Source organism: Aquarana catesbeiana, linkage group LG06 (assembly GCF_042186555.1).
Source record: "Aquarana catesbeiana isolate 2022-GZ linkage group LG06, ASM4218655v1, whole genome shotgun sequence".
In the NCBI taxonomy this organism is placed as follows: Eukaryota; Metazoa; Chordata; class Amphibia; order Anura; family Ranidae; genus Aquarana; species Aquarana catesbeiana.
The window spans coordinates 144,143,709-144,161,811 of NC_133329.1; the positions used below are offsets into that span (position 1 = coordinate 144,143,709).

General features: G+C 41.7%; 1 protein-coding gene across 2 annotated transcripts in view; it reads left to right on the top strand.

Moving 5' to 3' along the window:
* The window catches only part of TECPR1 (tectonin beta-propeller repeat containing 1), a 167,060-nt gene that overhangs the window by 75,415 nt on the left and 73,542 nt on the right, over positions 1 to 18,103 (top strand). For both annotated transcript variants that reach the window (XM_073591001.1, XM_073591002.1), the window contains exons 14-18: positions 2,893 to 3,050; positions 6,666 to 6,793; positions 6,926 to 7,028; positions 10,404 to 10,500; positions 15,664 to 15,743. In XM_073591001.1, coding sequence (XP_073447102.1) covers positions 2,893 to 3,050; positions 6,666 to 6,793; positions 6,926 to 7,028; positions 10,404 to 10,500; positions 15,664 to 15,743 — 566 coding nt within the window. The remainder of the gene's footprint in view (positions 1 to 2,892; positions 3,051 to 6,665; positions 6,794 to 6,925; positions 7,029 to 10,403; positions 10,501 to 15,663; positions 15,744 to 18,103) is intronic.

Sequence of the window (18,103 nt, forward strand, 5' to 3'; positions counted from 1 at the left end):
CCAAGGTATGCAGAATAGCATCTCTGTACGCACAACGCATTGAACCTTGAAGAAGATGGGCTGCAGCAGCAGAAGACTACACTGGGTGCCACACCTGTCAGCCAAGAACAGGAAACTGAGGCTACAATACACATAGGTTCACCAAAATTGGACAATAAGAGTGGAAAAACCTTGCCTGGTCAGATATCTCTCCATTTCAGCTGCGACATTCAGATGGTAGGGTCAGAATTTGGTGTAAACAACATGAAAGCATGGATCCATCCTGCCTTGTATCAACGGTTCAGGCTGGTGGTGGTGGTGTAATGGTGTGGGGGATATTTTCTTGGCACACTTTGGGCCCCTTTCGTACCGATTGAGCATTGTTTAAATGCCACGGCCTACCTCAGTATTGTTGCTGACCATGTCCGTCCCTTTATGACTACAATGTACCCATCTTCTGATGGCTCCTTCCAGCAGGATAATTCACCATTTCACAAAGCTCAAATCATCTCACCACTGGTTTCTTTAACATGACAATGAGTTCACTGTACTCCAAGCACCTTTGGGATTAGATGGAATGGGAGATTCGCAACATGGATGTGCAGCAACTGCGTGATGCTATCATGTTAATATGGATCAAATTCTCTGAGGAATGTTTCCAACACCTTGTTGAATCTACACCACAAAGAATTAAGGCAGTTAAGTCAAAAGGGGGTCCAACCAGGTATTAGCAAGGTGTACCTAATAAAGTGGCCGGTGGATGTGTGTGTGTGTGTGTGTGTGTGTGTGTGTAAAAAAAAAATATATATATAATCATTTTTTTTTTTCTTTTAGTAAAGTTTCCTTGTACACTAGCCCTAAAATGTGTTGGCTGTATCTGATGTCTTTGTTTAATTAGGACCAAAACTAATTTTTAAGCGAGATGACCATTTTTACTAGGCGCTCCCATCTATATACCCACGACCTGGGTAAGAAAAGAAGGAGGGAAACGCAATTAAGTTAATTTAAAACTTTTTATTTTGCTCCAGTTTGGGAAAGTGGAAAAGGAAAGTGCCATGATAACAGCTGCTACATATTAGGTTCTCCACACACCTCAAGGTCTTTCACTGACAATGACGGAGATGGGAGATTAACCAGTCACCTGTTCAATTCACACATCTGAGAGAAGTGCTGCAGTTTTTCTCCCTTACCCAGGAAACATTCTGTTTTGGCACAAATAAAGTGATGGGGCTATCCATCTTTTTGCTGGACACAGAAACAAAACCTTTTTTGTTGAAAAATGTTTCCAAATGATTGTGCACTACCACAGGGTGACACTGTGTGTGCACAGGTAGGGGTGTGCCAACGTCCTATAAAGGCATATAGATACTAGAAGAACTAAAGAGTGGACTTTATAGGCACACAGGTAGACTTTCTAAAAATGATAAAGTTAATTTATTAAGTACAAAATTCATATAAGACAAACAAAAAATACAAGCAAAGTCATATAAATTTTTTTTGTAAAATTAGTGATGTATATCCCATGCAGAACCTTAACCCCACTTCATACAATACTTAGAACTAGTAGTGTAACCAGCAATATGGAAATTGTAATTCTTGTAGTGGTAATTTTGTTGGAGATATAAACAGGCAAACTTGTGGATGAGGTTATGGATCCGGGTATATGCAATCTTTCAGTTGCTCAACATGTTGCGCGTGGAAGCACGCTTCCTCAGGAGCATATGAAATTCTATTAAGTATGAAAAAACAAGTGTAAATATATATACAATTTAACATCATGTAAATAGTACAAACATACTGCAGTTAATGAATATAAAAGTTGCTCCAAACAGACCATTTGGCCAGATGTGGGGGGGGGGGAGAGGAGAGGGATTGGGGAAGGGGGGAGGGGGGAAAAAGAAGGAGAGACAGGAAGGGGTGTTGGGCATCCGATGGCAGAAGGCAGAGCGGGGCAGTTGGGGTGTATATTGTAGCAACATAACTGGAAAGTATGTAGCGATGTCTCTTAATGTAGCCTGGTGGAAAAAACAGCCAACCCTCAATACATATACAATCAGATATCAAAGGGGCATCCTCAAAGATAAATTGACAGTATGATGTCTAAAGAGTCATTAGGTTGGACAAAGAATGTATATAGAGGTAAATAAGTATTGAAAGTATACAGGCCAGTTCATTGCCTAGGGTATAGAGGATTAAGGGATGGTATAAATAATAATAAAATAGAGCATATGTAGTCATGGCGAGCGGGAGGCATCGGATAGACTATTGTGGAGCTTAATAGCGACATAACAATAGATAAAGGTGGATACACAGCTTACCATACGTTGAACAGACGTACGATAAGAGATGACAGAGCCAGCTAGCAAACACGGTTTACTGGGTCTTATCCGGAGAACATAGGATGGGGTCCGGAAGCCAGTTTAAATTTTTGGAAGTTGCCCAAGGAACATTTTAAAGTCTATCAAATCCCAAAAATAAAAATGTAATATATTGCAGTTTACCAGTCTTTATGTAAGGTGCTAGCATTCGTTTTCAGGCATTTTTTCCATTTATTTTCACCTGGTATTGCTGTGATTCACACACTTTCTGTCCTGTCCTGCTCATTCCTCCACTATATTAATGAAGGGAGGCAGGGTTGTCACGTCCACTGGGCTTTAAACAAATCTGCGTTTCTTCATCTCTATTACATAGGGACTGAAGGGATTAGTGGTATCAGAAGTTATATAAGGATCTTTGTGCTTTCTGTTAAGCAAACAGGAAGTGACAAGGACACTGCATTTCTGGGAAGAAAATGACACTTCACCCATTACTGCTCATGTGATAAGCTGATTTGTGTTGGCCACATAGAAAATCAAGTGTATTCTCTCTTCTTGTTTATCATTATATATGTATGTATTTTGTCTTGTTTCATAGCTCTGCCTGCTGAATATGTCCTGCTGTGAGGGCAGAAAAATACACGGACCTCCATCCCAGCAGGCAATTTGGTCCACCACCTGTAAAGGGGATATATTTGTGAGTGAGCCATCCCCAGATTTGGAGTTTCTAACTAATTCAAGGTCTTGTGACCAAATGTAAGTGTTATACCACAGGCTATATAGTGAAAATAGTGATATGAATATAGACTTATCTCTAATAGGTCTGTAAGTGTGAAATATAAAGTGACTTTTCTAGTTACTTTTAACACCTGTTCCAATTTAAAAATATAAGAGCCCTTTCACACTGGGGCGGTTTGCAGGCGCTATTGCGCTAATAATAGCGCCTGCAAACCGACCCGAAAGTACCGCTGCTGTGTATCCAGTGTGAAAGCCCCGAGGGCTTTCACACTGGGGCGATGCGCTGGCAGGACGGTAAAAAAAGTCCTGCCAGCAGCATCTTCGGAGCGGTGAAGGAGCGGTGTGTATACCGCTCCTGCCCATTGAAATCAATGGGACGGCGCGGCTATACCGCCGGCAAAGCGCCTCTGCAGAGGCGCTTTGCGGTGGTATTTAACCCTTTCTCGGCCTCTAGCGGGGGGTAAAACCGCCCCGCTAGCGGCTGCATACCGGCGGTAAAACGCCGCTAATAATAGCGGCGTTTTACCACCGACGCCGCCCCCCGCCCCAGTGTGAAAGGGCTCTAAAGAAAGCCAAAGATATCCTGACACTGATAGATTTTTTTTTTTTTTTTCAGTCATCAGACTGAGCAAAAAAAAGAACAGATTTCTCTATACATGCTATAGATGAATCTGCAGTGCTGGCTATTTTGTTCTGACAGCCAGCAGCAGCAAATGTCAGAATTCTTAAACAGCGGCTGCATCTGTTTGGATGCAGCCACTGTTGTTCCTGCACTTTTATGCAGGGTCTTTGATTTTTTAAGTTGAAAGATGATGGGTGGAAGGGTGCCAACCATTAAGGATTTTTGGCCAAGTCATTGGGAATCAGCCAAAATTTGCTCAGTGTATGGTCAGCATTAGTGTTAATAGTCCCTCAAGGTTACTACCCACTGTGACTGCAGGTTCTTGATATGACTGTAAAGCTTCGTACACGCTACTAGTTTTTTTTTGTTCAACCCAACAGGTTGAACAAAAAAAAAAACTGACAGCTCAGGTCAGAGCCACTGTACTAACAATCTGATATTAGTATAGCGGTCTCTCCTGTGGAACTAATGTGTTCTAACAGCCATTGGCTGAGAGCGCTGACCGGGAGTCAGTCGCCAGACTTTTTTCAGACCGGCTGTTGTATACAGGGGCCAAATTTCAGCCGGTTTCTATCGAACCGGCCAACATTCGGCCCATGTGTACTAGGCTTAAGTGTGATATGTTCACAGGAAAGGTATTCTTTCCACTCCCAAGTACAAGTAGTTTATTGAATTTCAGTCATAAGAGATTTTCTTGCCTGATGGAAATTATGTACAGCTTAGGGCTGGTAAAGCCATATGCCATGTACTTGCTGCAAAGGGATGCTTAAACTGGTCACGTCCCTTGCAAATATTACATAATACCCTCTTCTATGGCTTTAGTCTTAGCAGTTTTAGTTAAAAATCTTTAGCAGGCTGTAAGCTGGCAAACTGTTATCATTCTACATGACTCTGACAATCATTCAGTACTTCTGTCCAAAAGGACAGTCTTTGATTAGGATTACAAGAAGGGTTCCACAAACATCTCAATCTAATGCCGCGTACACACGGTCGGACTTTTCAGCTACAAAAGTCCGACAGCCTGTCCGACAGACTTTCGACGGACTTGCGGCGGACTTTCTAACGAACAGACTTGCCTACACACGATCACACAAAAGTCCGTCGAATTCTTACGTGATGACGTACACCAGACTAAAATAAGGAAGTTGATAGCCAGTAGCCAATAGCTGCCCTAGCGTGGGTTTTTGTCCGTCAGACTAGCATACAGACGAGCGGATTTTTCGACCGGACTCGAGTCCGTCGGAAAGATTTGAAGCATGTTTCAAATCTAAAGTCCGTCGGATTTGAGGCTGAAAAAGTCTGTTGAAAGTCCGGAGAAGCCCACACACGATCGGATTACCAGCCAGCTTTAGTCCGTCAGCGTCCGTTGGACTTTTGTAGACGAAAAGTCCGACCGTGTGTACGCGGCATAAGACAGGGCTCCTGGGATTAAGGTTGTGGACCTAGATGAATATTATAATCCTACAAAAACCTAAACTGCTATATAATCAATTCACATGGACACCTTGAGCCTGGTAAATATTCCCCAAACATTATAAATGCCCTGTGGGCTGTCTAAGGTTTCAGCAGTCCAGCTTTGGATATGATTTCAGTGGCTTTATGCATAATTATGAAGGATTGATGTCAGGCATTGTTGAAGTTTTATAATACTCAAGCCCCAATGAATGTGGAGTGTGTGATCCCCTGAAACAAAGTGGAGCCTCTATTATTTTAATTAGTCAATAAAAGATCAATCTGAACCATTGGTGTGGTGCGCTTTCAACATGTTGTGTTTGGGGTGCCTTGTGTGATAAAATCTTCAGCGAAGCTATTCTGCTGGATAAATGAGACAGACGCTAGCATTGGTCATTGATAATCTGAGATCTAGTCCCTCCTATGTATGTATCCCGCTAGCATTAACACAGCACTTTGTTTTTCTGACTCACCCCCATAACATACTGTAGTTTTATCACCTGTTGATTCTGACATGACCTGTTGTTTTTCCACTTCTGTAACACTTTTTGACAAAGGATCCTTTCACACTTTACAATGAGGGTTATTTACTAAAGGCAAATCCACTTTGCACTACAAGTGCACTTCAAGTACATTTGAAAGTGCACTTGTAAGTGCAGTCGCTGTAGATTGCTGTAGATCTGAGGGGAAGCTCTGAAATGAAGGGAAGCTCAGCTGATGTTATCATCCAATCATGTGCAAGCTAAAATGCTATTTTTTATTTTCCTTGCATATTCCCCTCAGATCTACAGCGACTGCATTTCCAAGTGCACTTGCAATGCACTTGTTGTGCAAAGTGGATTTGCCTTTAGTAAATCAACCCCAATGTGTATTATCATGTGGGAAAAAGTAGCATTATCTCCCACACTGCAGGATTCTGCTATAAATTTGATCTGAGTACCTGGTCCTTCCCTGCACTGACAGCACATTGGAAAACTGTATATGAGTTTTTTCTGCTTTTTTTCATGGCAGATGTAGTATGCTGTTATTTGACTTATTTATGCTTGGTTAAGAATACATCCACTTAGACCAAGGATATGCAATTAGCGGACCTCCAGCTGTTGCAAAACTACAAGTCCCATCATGCCTCTGCCTCTGGGTGTCAGGCTTGTGGCTGTCACAGAGTCTTGCTATGCCTCATGGGAGTTGTAGTTCTGCAACAGCTGGAGGTCCGCTAATTGCTTATCCCTGACCTAGACCAATTTTGGGGAGAGAGGGAAAGAGTTGTTCTGGTACAGCAAGCCCGTGGAATCCAAATTATTACCACCCTCCACCCATCAGAAACTCGAACTCTGCTCCTACACCATAGCTCTCGTTTGCTCAAATTTACACCAGGCAGTGATGTGTATTATAGTCCCCTGGTTAAGAAATGTTATGATTGTGATGGAGGAGCAGGACTTGAATCTTCATTTTTGATCAGCAAATAATTTAGAGTCTATCCAACACTAATGTATTTTTCATGAATTTCCTCTTTAATTCTTGTAAGGAAATTAGAGTGACAACCTATGTCATAATTGCAGGTTCTGGCGTCCGATAGGAGGACACCTGAGAATGGTGGAGAGCAGCAGTTGTGGTGTAGTGTGGGGAATTGGCTATGACCACACAGCATGGGTTTACACAGGAGGTTATGGAGGAGGCTTCATGCAAGGTAATAAATATTAATACCACACAAGACAATTCTGTCTGCCCAGTTCAATCTGAGCAAAATTGACCTGATTTGAGCTGTCAACTCTTTTATCAAAAACCTGATATTTTTCGTTTTTCTTTAATTTCACTCTAGGGTTAGACAGCAGCAAAAATAGTCTATTTCCTCAAAGTGATACAAAATGTGTGTACTTATTCGAAAACCAGAGGTGGAATCCTGTCACTGGATACAGCAGCATGTGCGTATATTGTTATAATAAGTAATGCATCCCTGATTTATTATATGTTTACATGTCTTGCAGTTAGTCACTCATTTTCATTTAGTAAGACGAAATGCATAAACAAACATAAACTATCAGCATTCACCTTTCAGTCATCTGAATTTAAAGGCTCATTCATAGCTGAAAGTGGTGCAGGAAACCCGCGTTCCCTGAATGTTTTCTGCACCGAATTCAAAATGCATTGGGTGTGTGATCTGCTGCGGGTGTCAATCTATCAATCTATTCCTAATGACAGCCAACGCAGATCACAAATGCAGTATATTTGCCTCTACCAGATTCCATGGTACTGCAGTACGATTTCAAAAATAGTGCATGCACTACTTTTGGTGCAATCCAATGCGATTTCAGCCCATTCAAATGAATGATGTAATAGATGGATTGAGCTAACTTCTCTAACTTATATTACCACTCCTAAAATATGAAACAAAATATGCAAATAAAAACATATATGCATATCCTTAATAGTGTGCTTTTCTGTGCCAACTATTTATTTGTCCAATTTTTTAACACCACATCATAATTCTAGTGAAAGTAATACCACTGATGAAAATACCTTACGATACTGAATGTCCTCGGTGAGTGATCACTTCTGTGCAATAGTGACGTTCCTTCTCAATATTTAGTGCTTCTACTTCCACCGCTTAACGTGACTTCACCACCACCTAGTGCAATGGCCACTCACCAGATATATTAGAATATGCGCCTTTGGTTCATTTATTTAGGATAACCACTCCGTTTGTGATGGATCCGGTAGCAGCCTTTCCAAGCAGTGTATACTAGTGCCTCTTGCTCTGTTTAATTCTCATTAACATATGGAGACATCTGGATAGCCATCATAGTGTAGTATGTAACTCTCATTTTATTAAAAAGTTAAAAAACATAGTTAAACTCACATGTTGTAGTGCCTCTAAGCCAGCACCAAGCTAATCCAGCCGTGTGTATGGAGAGCTCGGTCTTGATCTATCACTGTGTCTCCTCGCGGCAGCGTGCATGCCAAGCCTCACTTTCGTTAGACCGGAAGTGACAAGAAAATTTCCCAGCAGCCTCTACGCATTTCACAATACAGTTTGCGTCATCAGAAAGATGTTTGTCCGATCAGATAATATCAGATGAACTGTTGTGAGCGACTCTCGAAAGCTGTGTACTAATGATCAGATTATCGTATGATCGATTCAAAAGTAGTATTTTTCGTCCAATTTTTGGATCGTTTATATGGGCCATTAGTAGGTACTGAAGCTGGAGGATCATCGTAACCAGGCATCTAGCACCTTTAGAAAGCGATCAACAGCAGTCCCTATATTTCTATGACAGTTTACTTTATCCCTGCATTCTCTCTCAGCAATGTCAAAACTATGACAACTTTGTATTATTTTCAGAAATGATGATAGGATGTAATGGACACATAGGTAAAAATAACAATTGGCAGGGCAAATAATACATGGCTCCATGAATCAAGCCTATAATGTTGTTGAACGTGTTTTTAGTTTTTTATTATAAAAATTAAAATCTACATTAAGTTTGAATGGTAAAAATTGGTTTCTTTTATCTATTTGTAAACTGATATGAAAGAGTCGGAGCTAAAGCCTGGTTTGCTAATTAGTTTAAATAGGGCTATTCATTTTTAATTGCACAAATAATTGTGAACACTAGATGGCAGCAGAGGCATATAGGAACCTCCATGTTCTCCTAACTAAAGCAAGTTCTTTTTTTGGTTACTATTCTGAAGCTGAATCCAAATATATTTTTAACCTAAAATATGTGATAGGTTCAGACAATGTACACTTATCCTGCCTTTCTATCCCCCTTGATAAAAATAATTCAATGACCCTCCCATCCCAGATGCATACTTATCTGAATCTGATAACTGTGGTCTTCTTCAGTGTCAACAACCTGAAATCTTTTTTGCCACTGGCTTGGGGGTCCTTACAGCCTCAGGAGATGGCCAGGTGGCAGAAAAATGTTTGCAAACTGTAAAAATTTAAGAAAGCTGCAGGCATCAGATTAAGGTAAGTATGCTCCTAGAACAACAACGGATGTGGCTGAAGGGGGGGGCGGCGGTTTTAGGCAAGCAAGCAATCTAGATGAATTTACTTTTTCTGAAAGTACACTTATCCTTAAAAAGAAATCTGCCCCCTGGAGTCTGTAAAATTCAAACATTGTAAATTTGTTGCAGAATATAGACTTCCAGGCATGTGAATCTTATAATGGGCGTTTAAAAAAAAACAAAAACAAACAAGTTTTGGCTCTAACTACTATAGCAATAAAGGGGCTTCCATCGGTCCCATATTTCAGGCATTGCACTGGGCATGGATGAGAATCAGACTGTTTCCAGGCACATCTCAGGCAGGGCTGGGGTTCTACAAATAAAACAAGTTCAGGCTCAGAAAAAGAAATGTTATTTTTCTCATAGTACAAAAGATTGGCTTCACAGAAAAATGTATTAAGGCTCAAATATGTTTTTTTCCATTAAACATTAGAACTTTTTTGTTGCTTTCTAAAATCGTGCTTTATTCTAGACCTCTGCTAGGTATTAAAAGTGAAAATTGTGCATGAGAGACAGTCTACCTTCTTGGAGGAATTAACATTTTGACCTGCATTTGATTGGTGCTCTGAGATGACCCAAACCCGATCCTTTTATTCTGTATGCAAGACATTCCCAACTCTACCCATTATAGCTTCTCTTTACTTTACCTATGAACACCCCAGACTGTTCACAAATACATTATTTACACCTCTGCTCAATGCACACTTCAGTCTACAGGAAGCATTACATACAGAGGGATGTAGATTCAAATAATTCGGATTGCACAGAATTGGTGAGGCTGTAGTTCCAGCCAGAAACACTCTCAAAGCCCTGCTTATTTTACCAGCATTGAATCATATGAGGAATTTTCCAATCACTGCTTCTCCTCATGTCCACCATAGCATTGCTGTGATCTGAACGTTCCATTTCCCTATACTGAAGTGCATTCTTCATACGTTTGTGTGGAGAATCCACTAAAGAGTGATTAAAACTGTCACCATCCCTTAGTGAATTCTCTAAAGAAATCTATAGAGAATGAATTCAGAGGGGAAGCAGGAAGTTCAGCTCACAGCCGTGCTCTGGTCACTAGTACAAGAATTGAGGAGGGTGTAACTTACTGGCTCTATCCAAATGTATGACTGGAGTTCTACTTTTAAATGGACTATGTGACATAGTAGCAGTGTTTCCTTGATTACATTGGTAGTTCATTGATAGATGTGACATGGTTCCTGTAGTTGTTTTTTAATAAAATATTGATTAACGTGACATGTTTTCTGGAATCTTTCTTTAATGGTATGGTGTCATTGTAGTGGACTGCCAACAGACCGATACATGTGGAGTGATGCAAGTGGACTGCAGGAATGCACAAAGACCAACACAAAGCCTCCCTCTCCACAGTGGTCCTGGGTAAGACAGTTCACACTGTTTTTCATAAACTGTCGCTAGAACTTGCCTTCTGTTGTAAATAGGGCTGGCATGCAAGAGTTAATCATTGTTTGCTTTGAAGGATAGAACTTCTGCTGCATTTCTTCGGCTATAATACCGGATAATGTTTACTCTTATGAAACCATCTATCTGTGCACATAACAGTGTGTAAATAGGAACCCCATATTGGCAGCATTTCACACGCTGATAATTATGAAACAAGGAAGCTCAGTACTTAGGAATACTAGAAAAAGCAAACACACGAATGTCCTGTTTCTGCCTTCAATTTTATTTCAAATGCCACTGGTGTTTTGTTTTTTGTTTTTTTGTGAGTCAATCTAATATAGAGAAGCAAGTTATCCTTAGAATAATCTATGTGTAAAGGTCACGTGTGTTGCACTTCAGGGGTCTGCTGAAATTAGCTGTAGGATCACTAGATGGCGCTGTATCTACTTGGGTTAAAAACAGAGGTTTTAGTTGTATTAATTTGCAAATACATGTTGAAGTCATACTGCTGCACTAAAGCTTCCCTGTAAAGTGTGGTCCCTAGCTCACAACTCGTGACTTTCCAACTATAAGCCATATATATCAATACACAAACTAGTAGCAAGGCCACCTGAAGGGAGCTCTAACCTCTTCAAGCTGCATTCACACCCCTGCGCTTCCTAAATATGCAACAAAACTCTCAAAAATGTGTGATTCGCTGCGCACTTTGGAAACGCTTGCAGTGCCATACATTGTTAAAGCAGAGCTCCAGCCCCTCCACCAAAAATTCAAAGTCCACACGTACAAATACTGTAGCTGCATATTTTTTATTATTGGGACACTTACCTGTCCAGGAATCCCGCGATGTCCCCATCCCAGCCAATTTTTCAATCGGCTCTCGGATGCTGCTGCCGCCATTCCTTGTAAGGGAAAGAGTTCCCTACTGCACATGTGCGACGCGCACTGTGCTTTCTGAATGGCCTGGCGGCTGTGGAAGGAGGAGGGGGCCGAACTTCCAGGGGACCTCTCCTTGGCAAGGTCTCCTGGATGTGGGGACAGGTACCTGTCAAAAATGGGTACCCGCTTCCCCCCCAAAAGGCGCCAAATGTGGGAGGAAGCAAACAAGCAGGGCTTCTCCTTTTGGGTGGAGCTCTGCTTTAATGGCACCTGAAGCACTGGTAGCAGATGTGCGTTTTGCTATGCGCCAAAACGCACACTGAAAAAACTTCTGACACTCCATGACCGAAAAGGTTCTGGCGCTACTTTGGCATATTTGTTGTGGGTAGAGCAGCCCATGCAAGTGAATTGGTCGCTGTAGGCGGGATGCGTGTTATTGCATGAAAAACATGAGTGGGAATGTGAATCCGCTCTACGCTCACATGTGAATGGGGTACAGCAACGCACCAAAAGCCCAAACATCACCTTTGCAAGGCAGCTGAAGACTACTATTGTGTGTCTGCACCTAAAACAAAAAACAGCAATGGCACCTGGTCTTATCAGTTTCAAATTAACACAAAGGAGAGAGGTGCACATGGGCAGCGCAGTATACAAAACTGGGGACCCCATTTGTATTATTTTGTGTATTGCATGTCCATGTGCACCTTTTTCCTTTTTGCAAGTTTTAACCAGAAAACAGTCTTTATTTAACAATGTATTTAAGTACATTGTGGAGCAGTACATACCAAATCACGTAGTAAAACCAAAGAAAACATGAACATGGTGACATTTCCACAAAGATGTAGGATCTGTAGCAGACGGATGTCCTACAGATAGGTGTGACCAGGACTAGGCAATATTACCCAACCATGTCTACATTGTACACAAGACAGAAGGTGCAGGAATCAGTAAGAGCTCATGTCTACTAGAAAAAAAATGTAGGTGTCCAAATTTCTTGAATTCTGGGGAAAGACCACAAGAGATGAAAGAACGTACCTGGTGTTGATAAACATTTCGGGCACGTAGGCCTGTGAGCAGGTCGAAATTTGGCCATAAGGACCCGGATTAAGTAGGCCTGATGTATAATATAGATTAAATTTGGGAAAAACGAATTTACGGGTGTTCAGGCTCTCTCCCCATTCCTCATCATCCAAACCATTCACATCTTCCACCCAACAATTTTAGGGAGAATAGGCTTAGCAGCTGTAGGAGTGAGTCACATGTTGTAAAAAGTGGATATCAGCTTGTGACATTCCATCAGTGAACTGGGCACGCAGGGCGTGTCGAAGCTGAAGATAGCTGAACAACATAAAATTTGGAAGGCCAGATCCTTTCAATTGTTGGAAGGTTTTGTTCCCCTGACTGGTCATCACGTGATGAAGGTAGTATACCCCCTTAGAAATCCTTAAGGCAGAGCTCGGGAAGTGTGAGCATGCCTTGGGGGAGAAGTAGACTTGAACCCTTTTTGCAAGTTTCAGGCTATGTTCACACTATTGCAAATTGGATGTGGGTTTCCCCGCATCCAATTTGCATGTCAGGAGAGTGTGACCGGTTCTCAATGGAGCCAGTTCACACAGCTCTGGGATGGCTGTGAAGCGAATTGCACAGGCATTCTGTGCGTTTTTCTGGTCTTTTTCATTTATGAATTTAGCCAAAAATTCGGACCTCAATCGGACCTGAAATGATGAACAGGGATGCCCCGGAACGCTGTTGTGAGCCACACTATAGCCACACTGCTGTGAACCCAGCCTCGAACAGATCTGGGCAGTTGCTGTGGTTGTCTTTTTTTTTTTTTTTTAAGGACCTTGAGTCACTAACCAAAAACAAGTATCTAGGAGTGATTTTTCTCTTATTTTCTTGCTCTTCATAGTTGTCTGGACCTGTAGTTAGCATAATAGCCATATTATTTAGCATAATATTCAGAAGTCAATCAGCAGTGGTCACATCCTTCTCTCTGGAAAAAATTGTTTGAATGAGCAATAAACCTTTTTGTAAATACTTTCTGTTTTAGAAAGGCAATCTTTTTTTTTTTTTTTTAATCCTAGGGTTACAGAAAGATTAAAGTAGAATTGAGCTCAAATTTTTTAAAGGCAGGTATAAACCAAAGAAAGTGACCAGTCGCATAAACTAAATATCAATGGCATGCTTCCATCCCGGGTTCATATATAAAAGAAAAAGAGGGGCAAGTGGGACTTTAAATGAAGCATGTCAATTGAAAGTATAATAATGAATACATGTGAGTAGGTAAAATGATTGGATTTAATTTATAGTCAAGTCCATGATTTTGATGCATACAGTACCAATAAAGTAGTATAGATACAGACATAGTCGCATGAATTAATATATAAGCATATTTAGCAGTAACAATCATTGAAAACTCAGTAGTGTAAACAAATCAATGGACATACATATATGCAATTCATAACAGAAATACATGAATTAAAATCGCCAATCAAAATCACAAAATCGCATGAAATGAGAAAACTCGATAAAAAATTGATAAATGTCAGGGATATGATTTAGGCTTGATAGGGCATCCTTAGTTTGCGAACCCGACGCGTTTCTTGGCTTCTTGCCAGTTATCAGGGGTGGGATGCATAATTTAACTGAGAAAAACAAAGGAATATCATAAATATTGATACATGTGTAACCTCCGGCCAATAGAGAAAATCGTATCAGAAATGTCCAAATTGTCTACTTTGAATGGAGAAGCTACTTACAAAATAGCCCAAAAGTCAGGAAGAGTCACCAGCAATGGGAACTGTTAGGGTGTGAGATATAACCGTCTCAACCGGGGTTGAGGCAGGGCACCGACCATCCTCCCAAAGTGATTGGAGGTTGGGCCAGGAGAGACCACAGCCGACTGATTCCTGAGCCCTCAATATACTGGTCAATGAGTTGTAAATGGGAAAATCTGCAGAAAATTGAGAAAAATGGGATGTGTCAAAGAAAGTAAAACTGGAGTAGAACGTGTTAGATGAATAGAATGACTGAAAGAAATGTGTACTTGGTGCATATGAAAAAAGTAAATGTGTGAAAAATGAGATAATAAGGGGGAATGAAAATAAAATGGATGCATAAAAATGCACGTGAAAAAAGATAGGAAAAGAAATCCATAGGAAATGTGTGAAAATAGAGGGTGTCGTGCACTAGGTAAATAGGTGAGAGGATGGGAATGTGTGTACTGTAAGCAGAAAAAAAGATGTAAAAAATATATATATTAATTACCCATGTGTTGAATAGAGGCTGCTTAACAGAGCGGTCCCTTCCTAGCGAAGCACAGTGAGGGAGTGAACCGTCAGTCTGTCGGTCCCAGCTGATATACTCTGGCCCTGGGCGGGTCCCTGCCAGCGTCATGCATGACGTCATTGGCAGCTGAGAGATGAGAGAGCAATCACAGCTGAGAGTAACTCAGTGGATGTCTGCTCATCACAGCTGTAGGCGTCAGATGGAAAAAAAAAAACCCGGCTCCCACCTTGTGGCGTCAATTGACGCCGCTCGGGGGGCCAATTTGTGCATGGCGCCGATGCGTTGAGATCGGGCCCCAACCGCCCCGAAATAAATGAGGGGAGGTGGGGAGGGAGCTGAGTGCATCGCAACCCCGGACAGAGAGACTGCAAAATATCAAAACACTTTGTATTACAAAGATGTACAGCATATGTTCTATTTATTTTGCCCTGACATGCAGTTAACTGCACATTCTACAAAGCCAATGCAAAGACGATAAAGCCCAACTCTGGGAAACTACTCTATAACATTATCCCTTGCATTGAGGCTGTGCCCCTGTTGCAAGAGTAGCCCTATACCTCATTTGGTCTAGGGCAGAGGATAAGCACGCTTACTTGCTTGATCCTGTGATTCTCCAGAAGATGGTGCTCCAGTGGTGGACTGTTTCTTGAGTCCTCACGTCCAGTGCAGGGGTTTGGACACTGCACTGGTCTCGATGATGTCAGGACCTTAGGCCAGTGGAGTGTAGTGGAGATGAGGCTGCTTTTCTGTGTCTCCTAGACTTAACTGAGCAAATAACCCTTGCAGTGTAGGCACAGCCCCACTATGTGGGATAATTTTAAATGTTAAAGATTTGCAAGTATTACAAAAATATCATGCAGTTAAAAATTGTTCCCTACTAGAAATGCCACTATATACAATTGTGTCTGAGTGTTTCAAGATGTGTCTATGCTTTTGTAAAGCTTGTTCTAGTATATCCCACTATTGTTTCTTCAGGTTTCTGACTGGTGCATAGACTTCAATGTTCCTGGTGGAGCAGACCGAGAAGGGTGGCAGTATGCAGCAGACTTTCCAGCGTGAGTAGGACAAATTCCATTTCCTTCCTGTATTTGTGCATTCCAATTTCCTGTTACATATGTTTTCAGATCCTGTTTTAAACCTTCTGATACATATATTATAGCAGTTCCATGCTATGCAGGACACATCTTTTCATTCAATTATTCCCTCAGCTGAATTCACTTCTATTGTAGACATTATTCAGTGGGGAACTGAGGCAGGACAAAATTACTTCTGACTTAACAACCATGTAGCAGCTGAAACATGTAGGGTTTTTTGGTGCTGGCTCTCACACAGTTAAAGTGTTACTAAACCCAGGACCCTGCATTCACTATATCTAATTTCCCACCGTACACAGAACATGGAAATGCAATCATTTTAGTGAATATAAACCTTTTCTCATCAGCAAAATATAGCAGTCTTGTGACTTCTAGTAGTGGCTGGTTAAAGCTTGTAGGAGGAGTTTTCACACTGCACTGGTTGTCCTATCAGGATCCAGGACCCCTGACCCCTCTGTCTGGACAGTGCTGATTGGCCCTGTACTGATCACATGCACTCTCCCAAGAAAAAAATAAAAAACTCTCTAGCAATACACACCAAACTAAGCATGTGCAGCCTGACTCCAGTAACTCTGTTTTATCCAGACCTGTTTTGGAGTCAGTGGAAGAAGAGGTTCTGTGCATACAGGATCAAGCAGCCTTTTTACACAATGCAGAAGATTAACCCCTTAGGTTCCACCGTGAGTAAAACAAGCATGCTTTACTGCATATACAGATTGATTTTGCTGTTGTGGGTTTAGTAACACTTTAATGCATCAATATTGCTGGGCCAGGTGTGATGTGTGTAACTACAAAGTGGCTCATATTAAAAAATGGCAGTGTGGAACAACCTGGTGTGTAATTCACCTTGTATTCTCATGATACATAGAGGCAAAAACAGATGCTGTCCTCACAACAGATGTATTGTCCCAGAGTCACCAGTGATCTGTATTAGTCACAGAGATTTTTCAGAGAGTTGGACAATCTGTATACAATGAAGCTCAGTGAGCAGGAAGAACGAATTGTAAAATAGCGCATAGACCTATTCCCCCTGACTGTGATAGGTTGTCTTTCCACCCGTTGTCCCTAAAGCTGAACTTTAAGCAGATATGAAAGTTACAAAATTGATGTAGCTCTGTATTCATTAATACAGTATCTCAGAAAAGTGAGTACACCCCTAACATTTTTGTAAATATTTTATTATATCTTTTCATGTGACAACTTTGAAGAAATGACACTTTGCTACAATGTAAAGTAGTGAGTGTACAGCTTGTATAACAGTGTCAATTTGCTGTCCCCTCAAAATAACTCAACACACAGGCAATAATGTCTAAACCGCTGGCAACAAAATTGAGTACCCTCCCTGGTGTCATGTGACGCGTTAGTGTTGCAATGTCTCAGGTGTGAATGGGGAGCAGGTGTGTTAAATTTGGTGTTATCGCTCTCACTCTCTCATACTGGTCACTGGAAGTTCAACATGGCACTTCATGGCAAAGCACTCTCTGAGGATCTCAAAAAAGAATTGTTGCTCTACATAAAGATGGCCTAGGCTATAAGAAGATTGGCAAGACCCTGAAACTGAGCTGCAACACGGTGGCCAAGACCATACAGCGGTTTAACAGGACAAGTTCCACTCAGAAAAGAAGTTGAGTGCACGTCCTCAGCGTCATATCCAGAGGTTGTCTTTGGGAAATAGACATATGAGTGATGCCAGCATTGCTGCAGAGGTTGAAGGAAGGGGGGCTAGCCTGTCAGTACTCAGACCATACGCCGCACACTGCTTCAAATTGGTCTTGATGGCTGTCGTCTTAGAAGGAGGCCTCTTCTAAAGATAATGCACAAGAAAGCCCTCAAACAGTTTGCTGAAGACAAGCAGACTAAGGACATGGATTACTGGAATCATGTCCTATGGTCTGATGAGACCAAGATAAACTTATTTGGTTCAGATGGTGTCGAGCGTGTGTGGCGGCAACCAGGTGAGGAGTACAAAGACAAGTGTGTCTTGCCTACAGTCAAGCATGGTGGTGGGAGTGTCATGGTCTGGGGCTGCATGAGTGCTGCCAGTACTGGGGAGCTACAGTTCATTGAGGGAACCATGAATGCCAACATCTACTGTGACATTCTGAAGCAGAGTATGATCCTCTCCCTTCAGAGACTGGGCCGCAGGGCAGTATTCCAACATGATGACGACCCCAAATACACCTCCAAGACGACCACTGCCTTGCTAAAGAAGCTGAGGGTAAAGCTGATGAACTGGCCAAGCCTGTCTCCAGAACTAAGAGGAGCGCAAGGTCTCTAACATCCACCAGCTCTGTGATGTCGTCATGGAGGAGTGGAAGAGG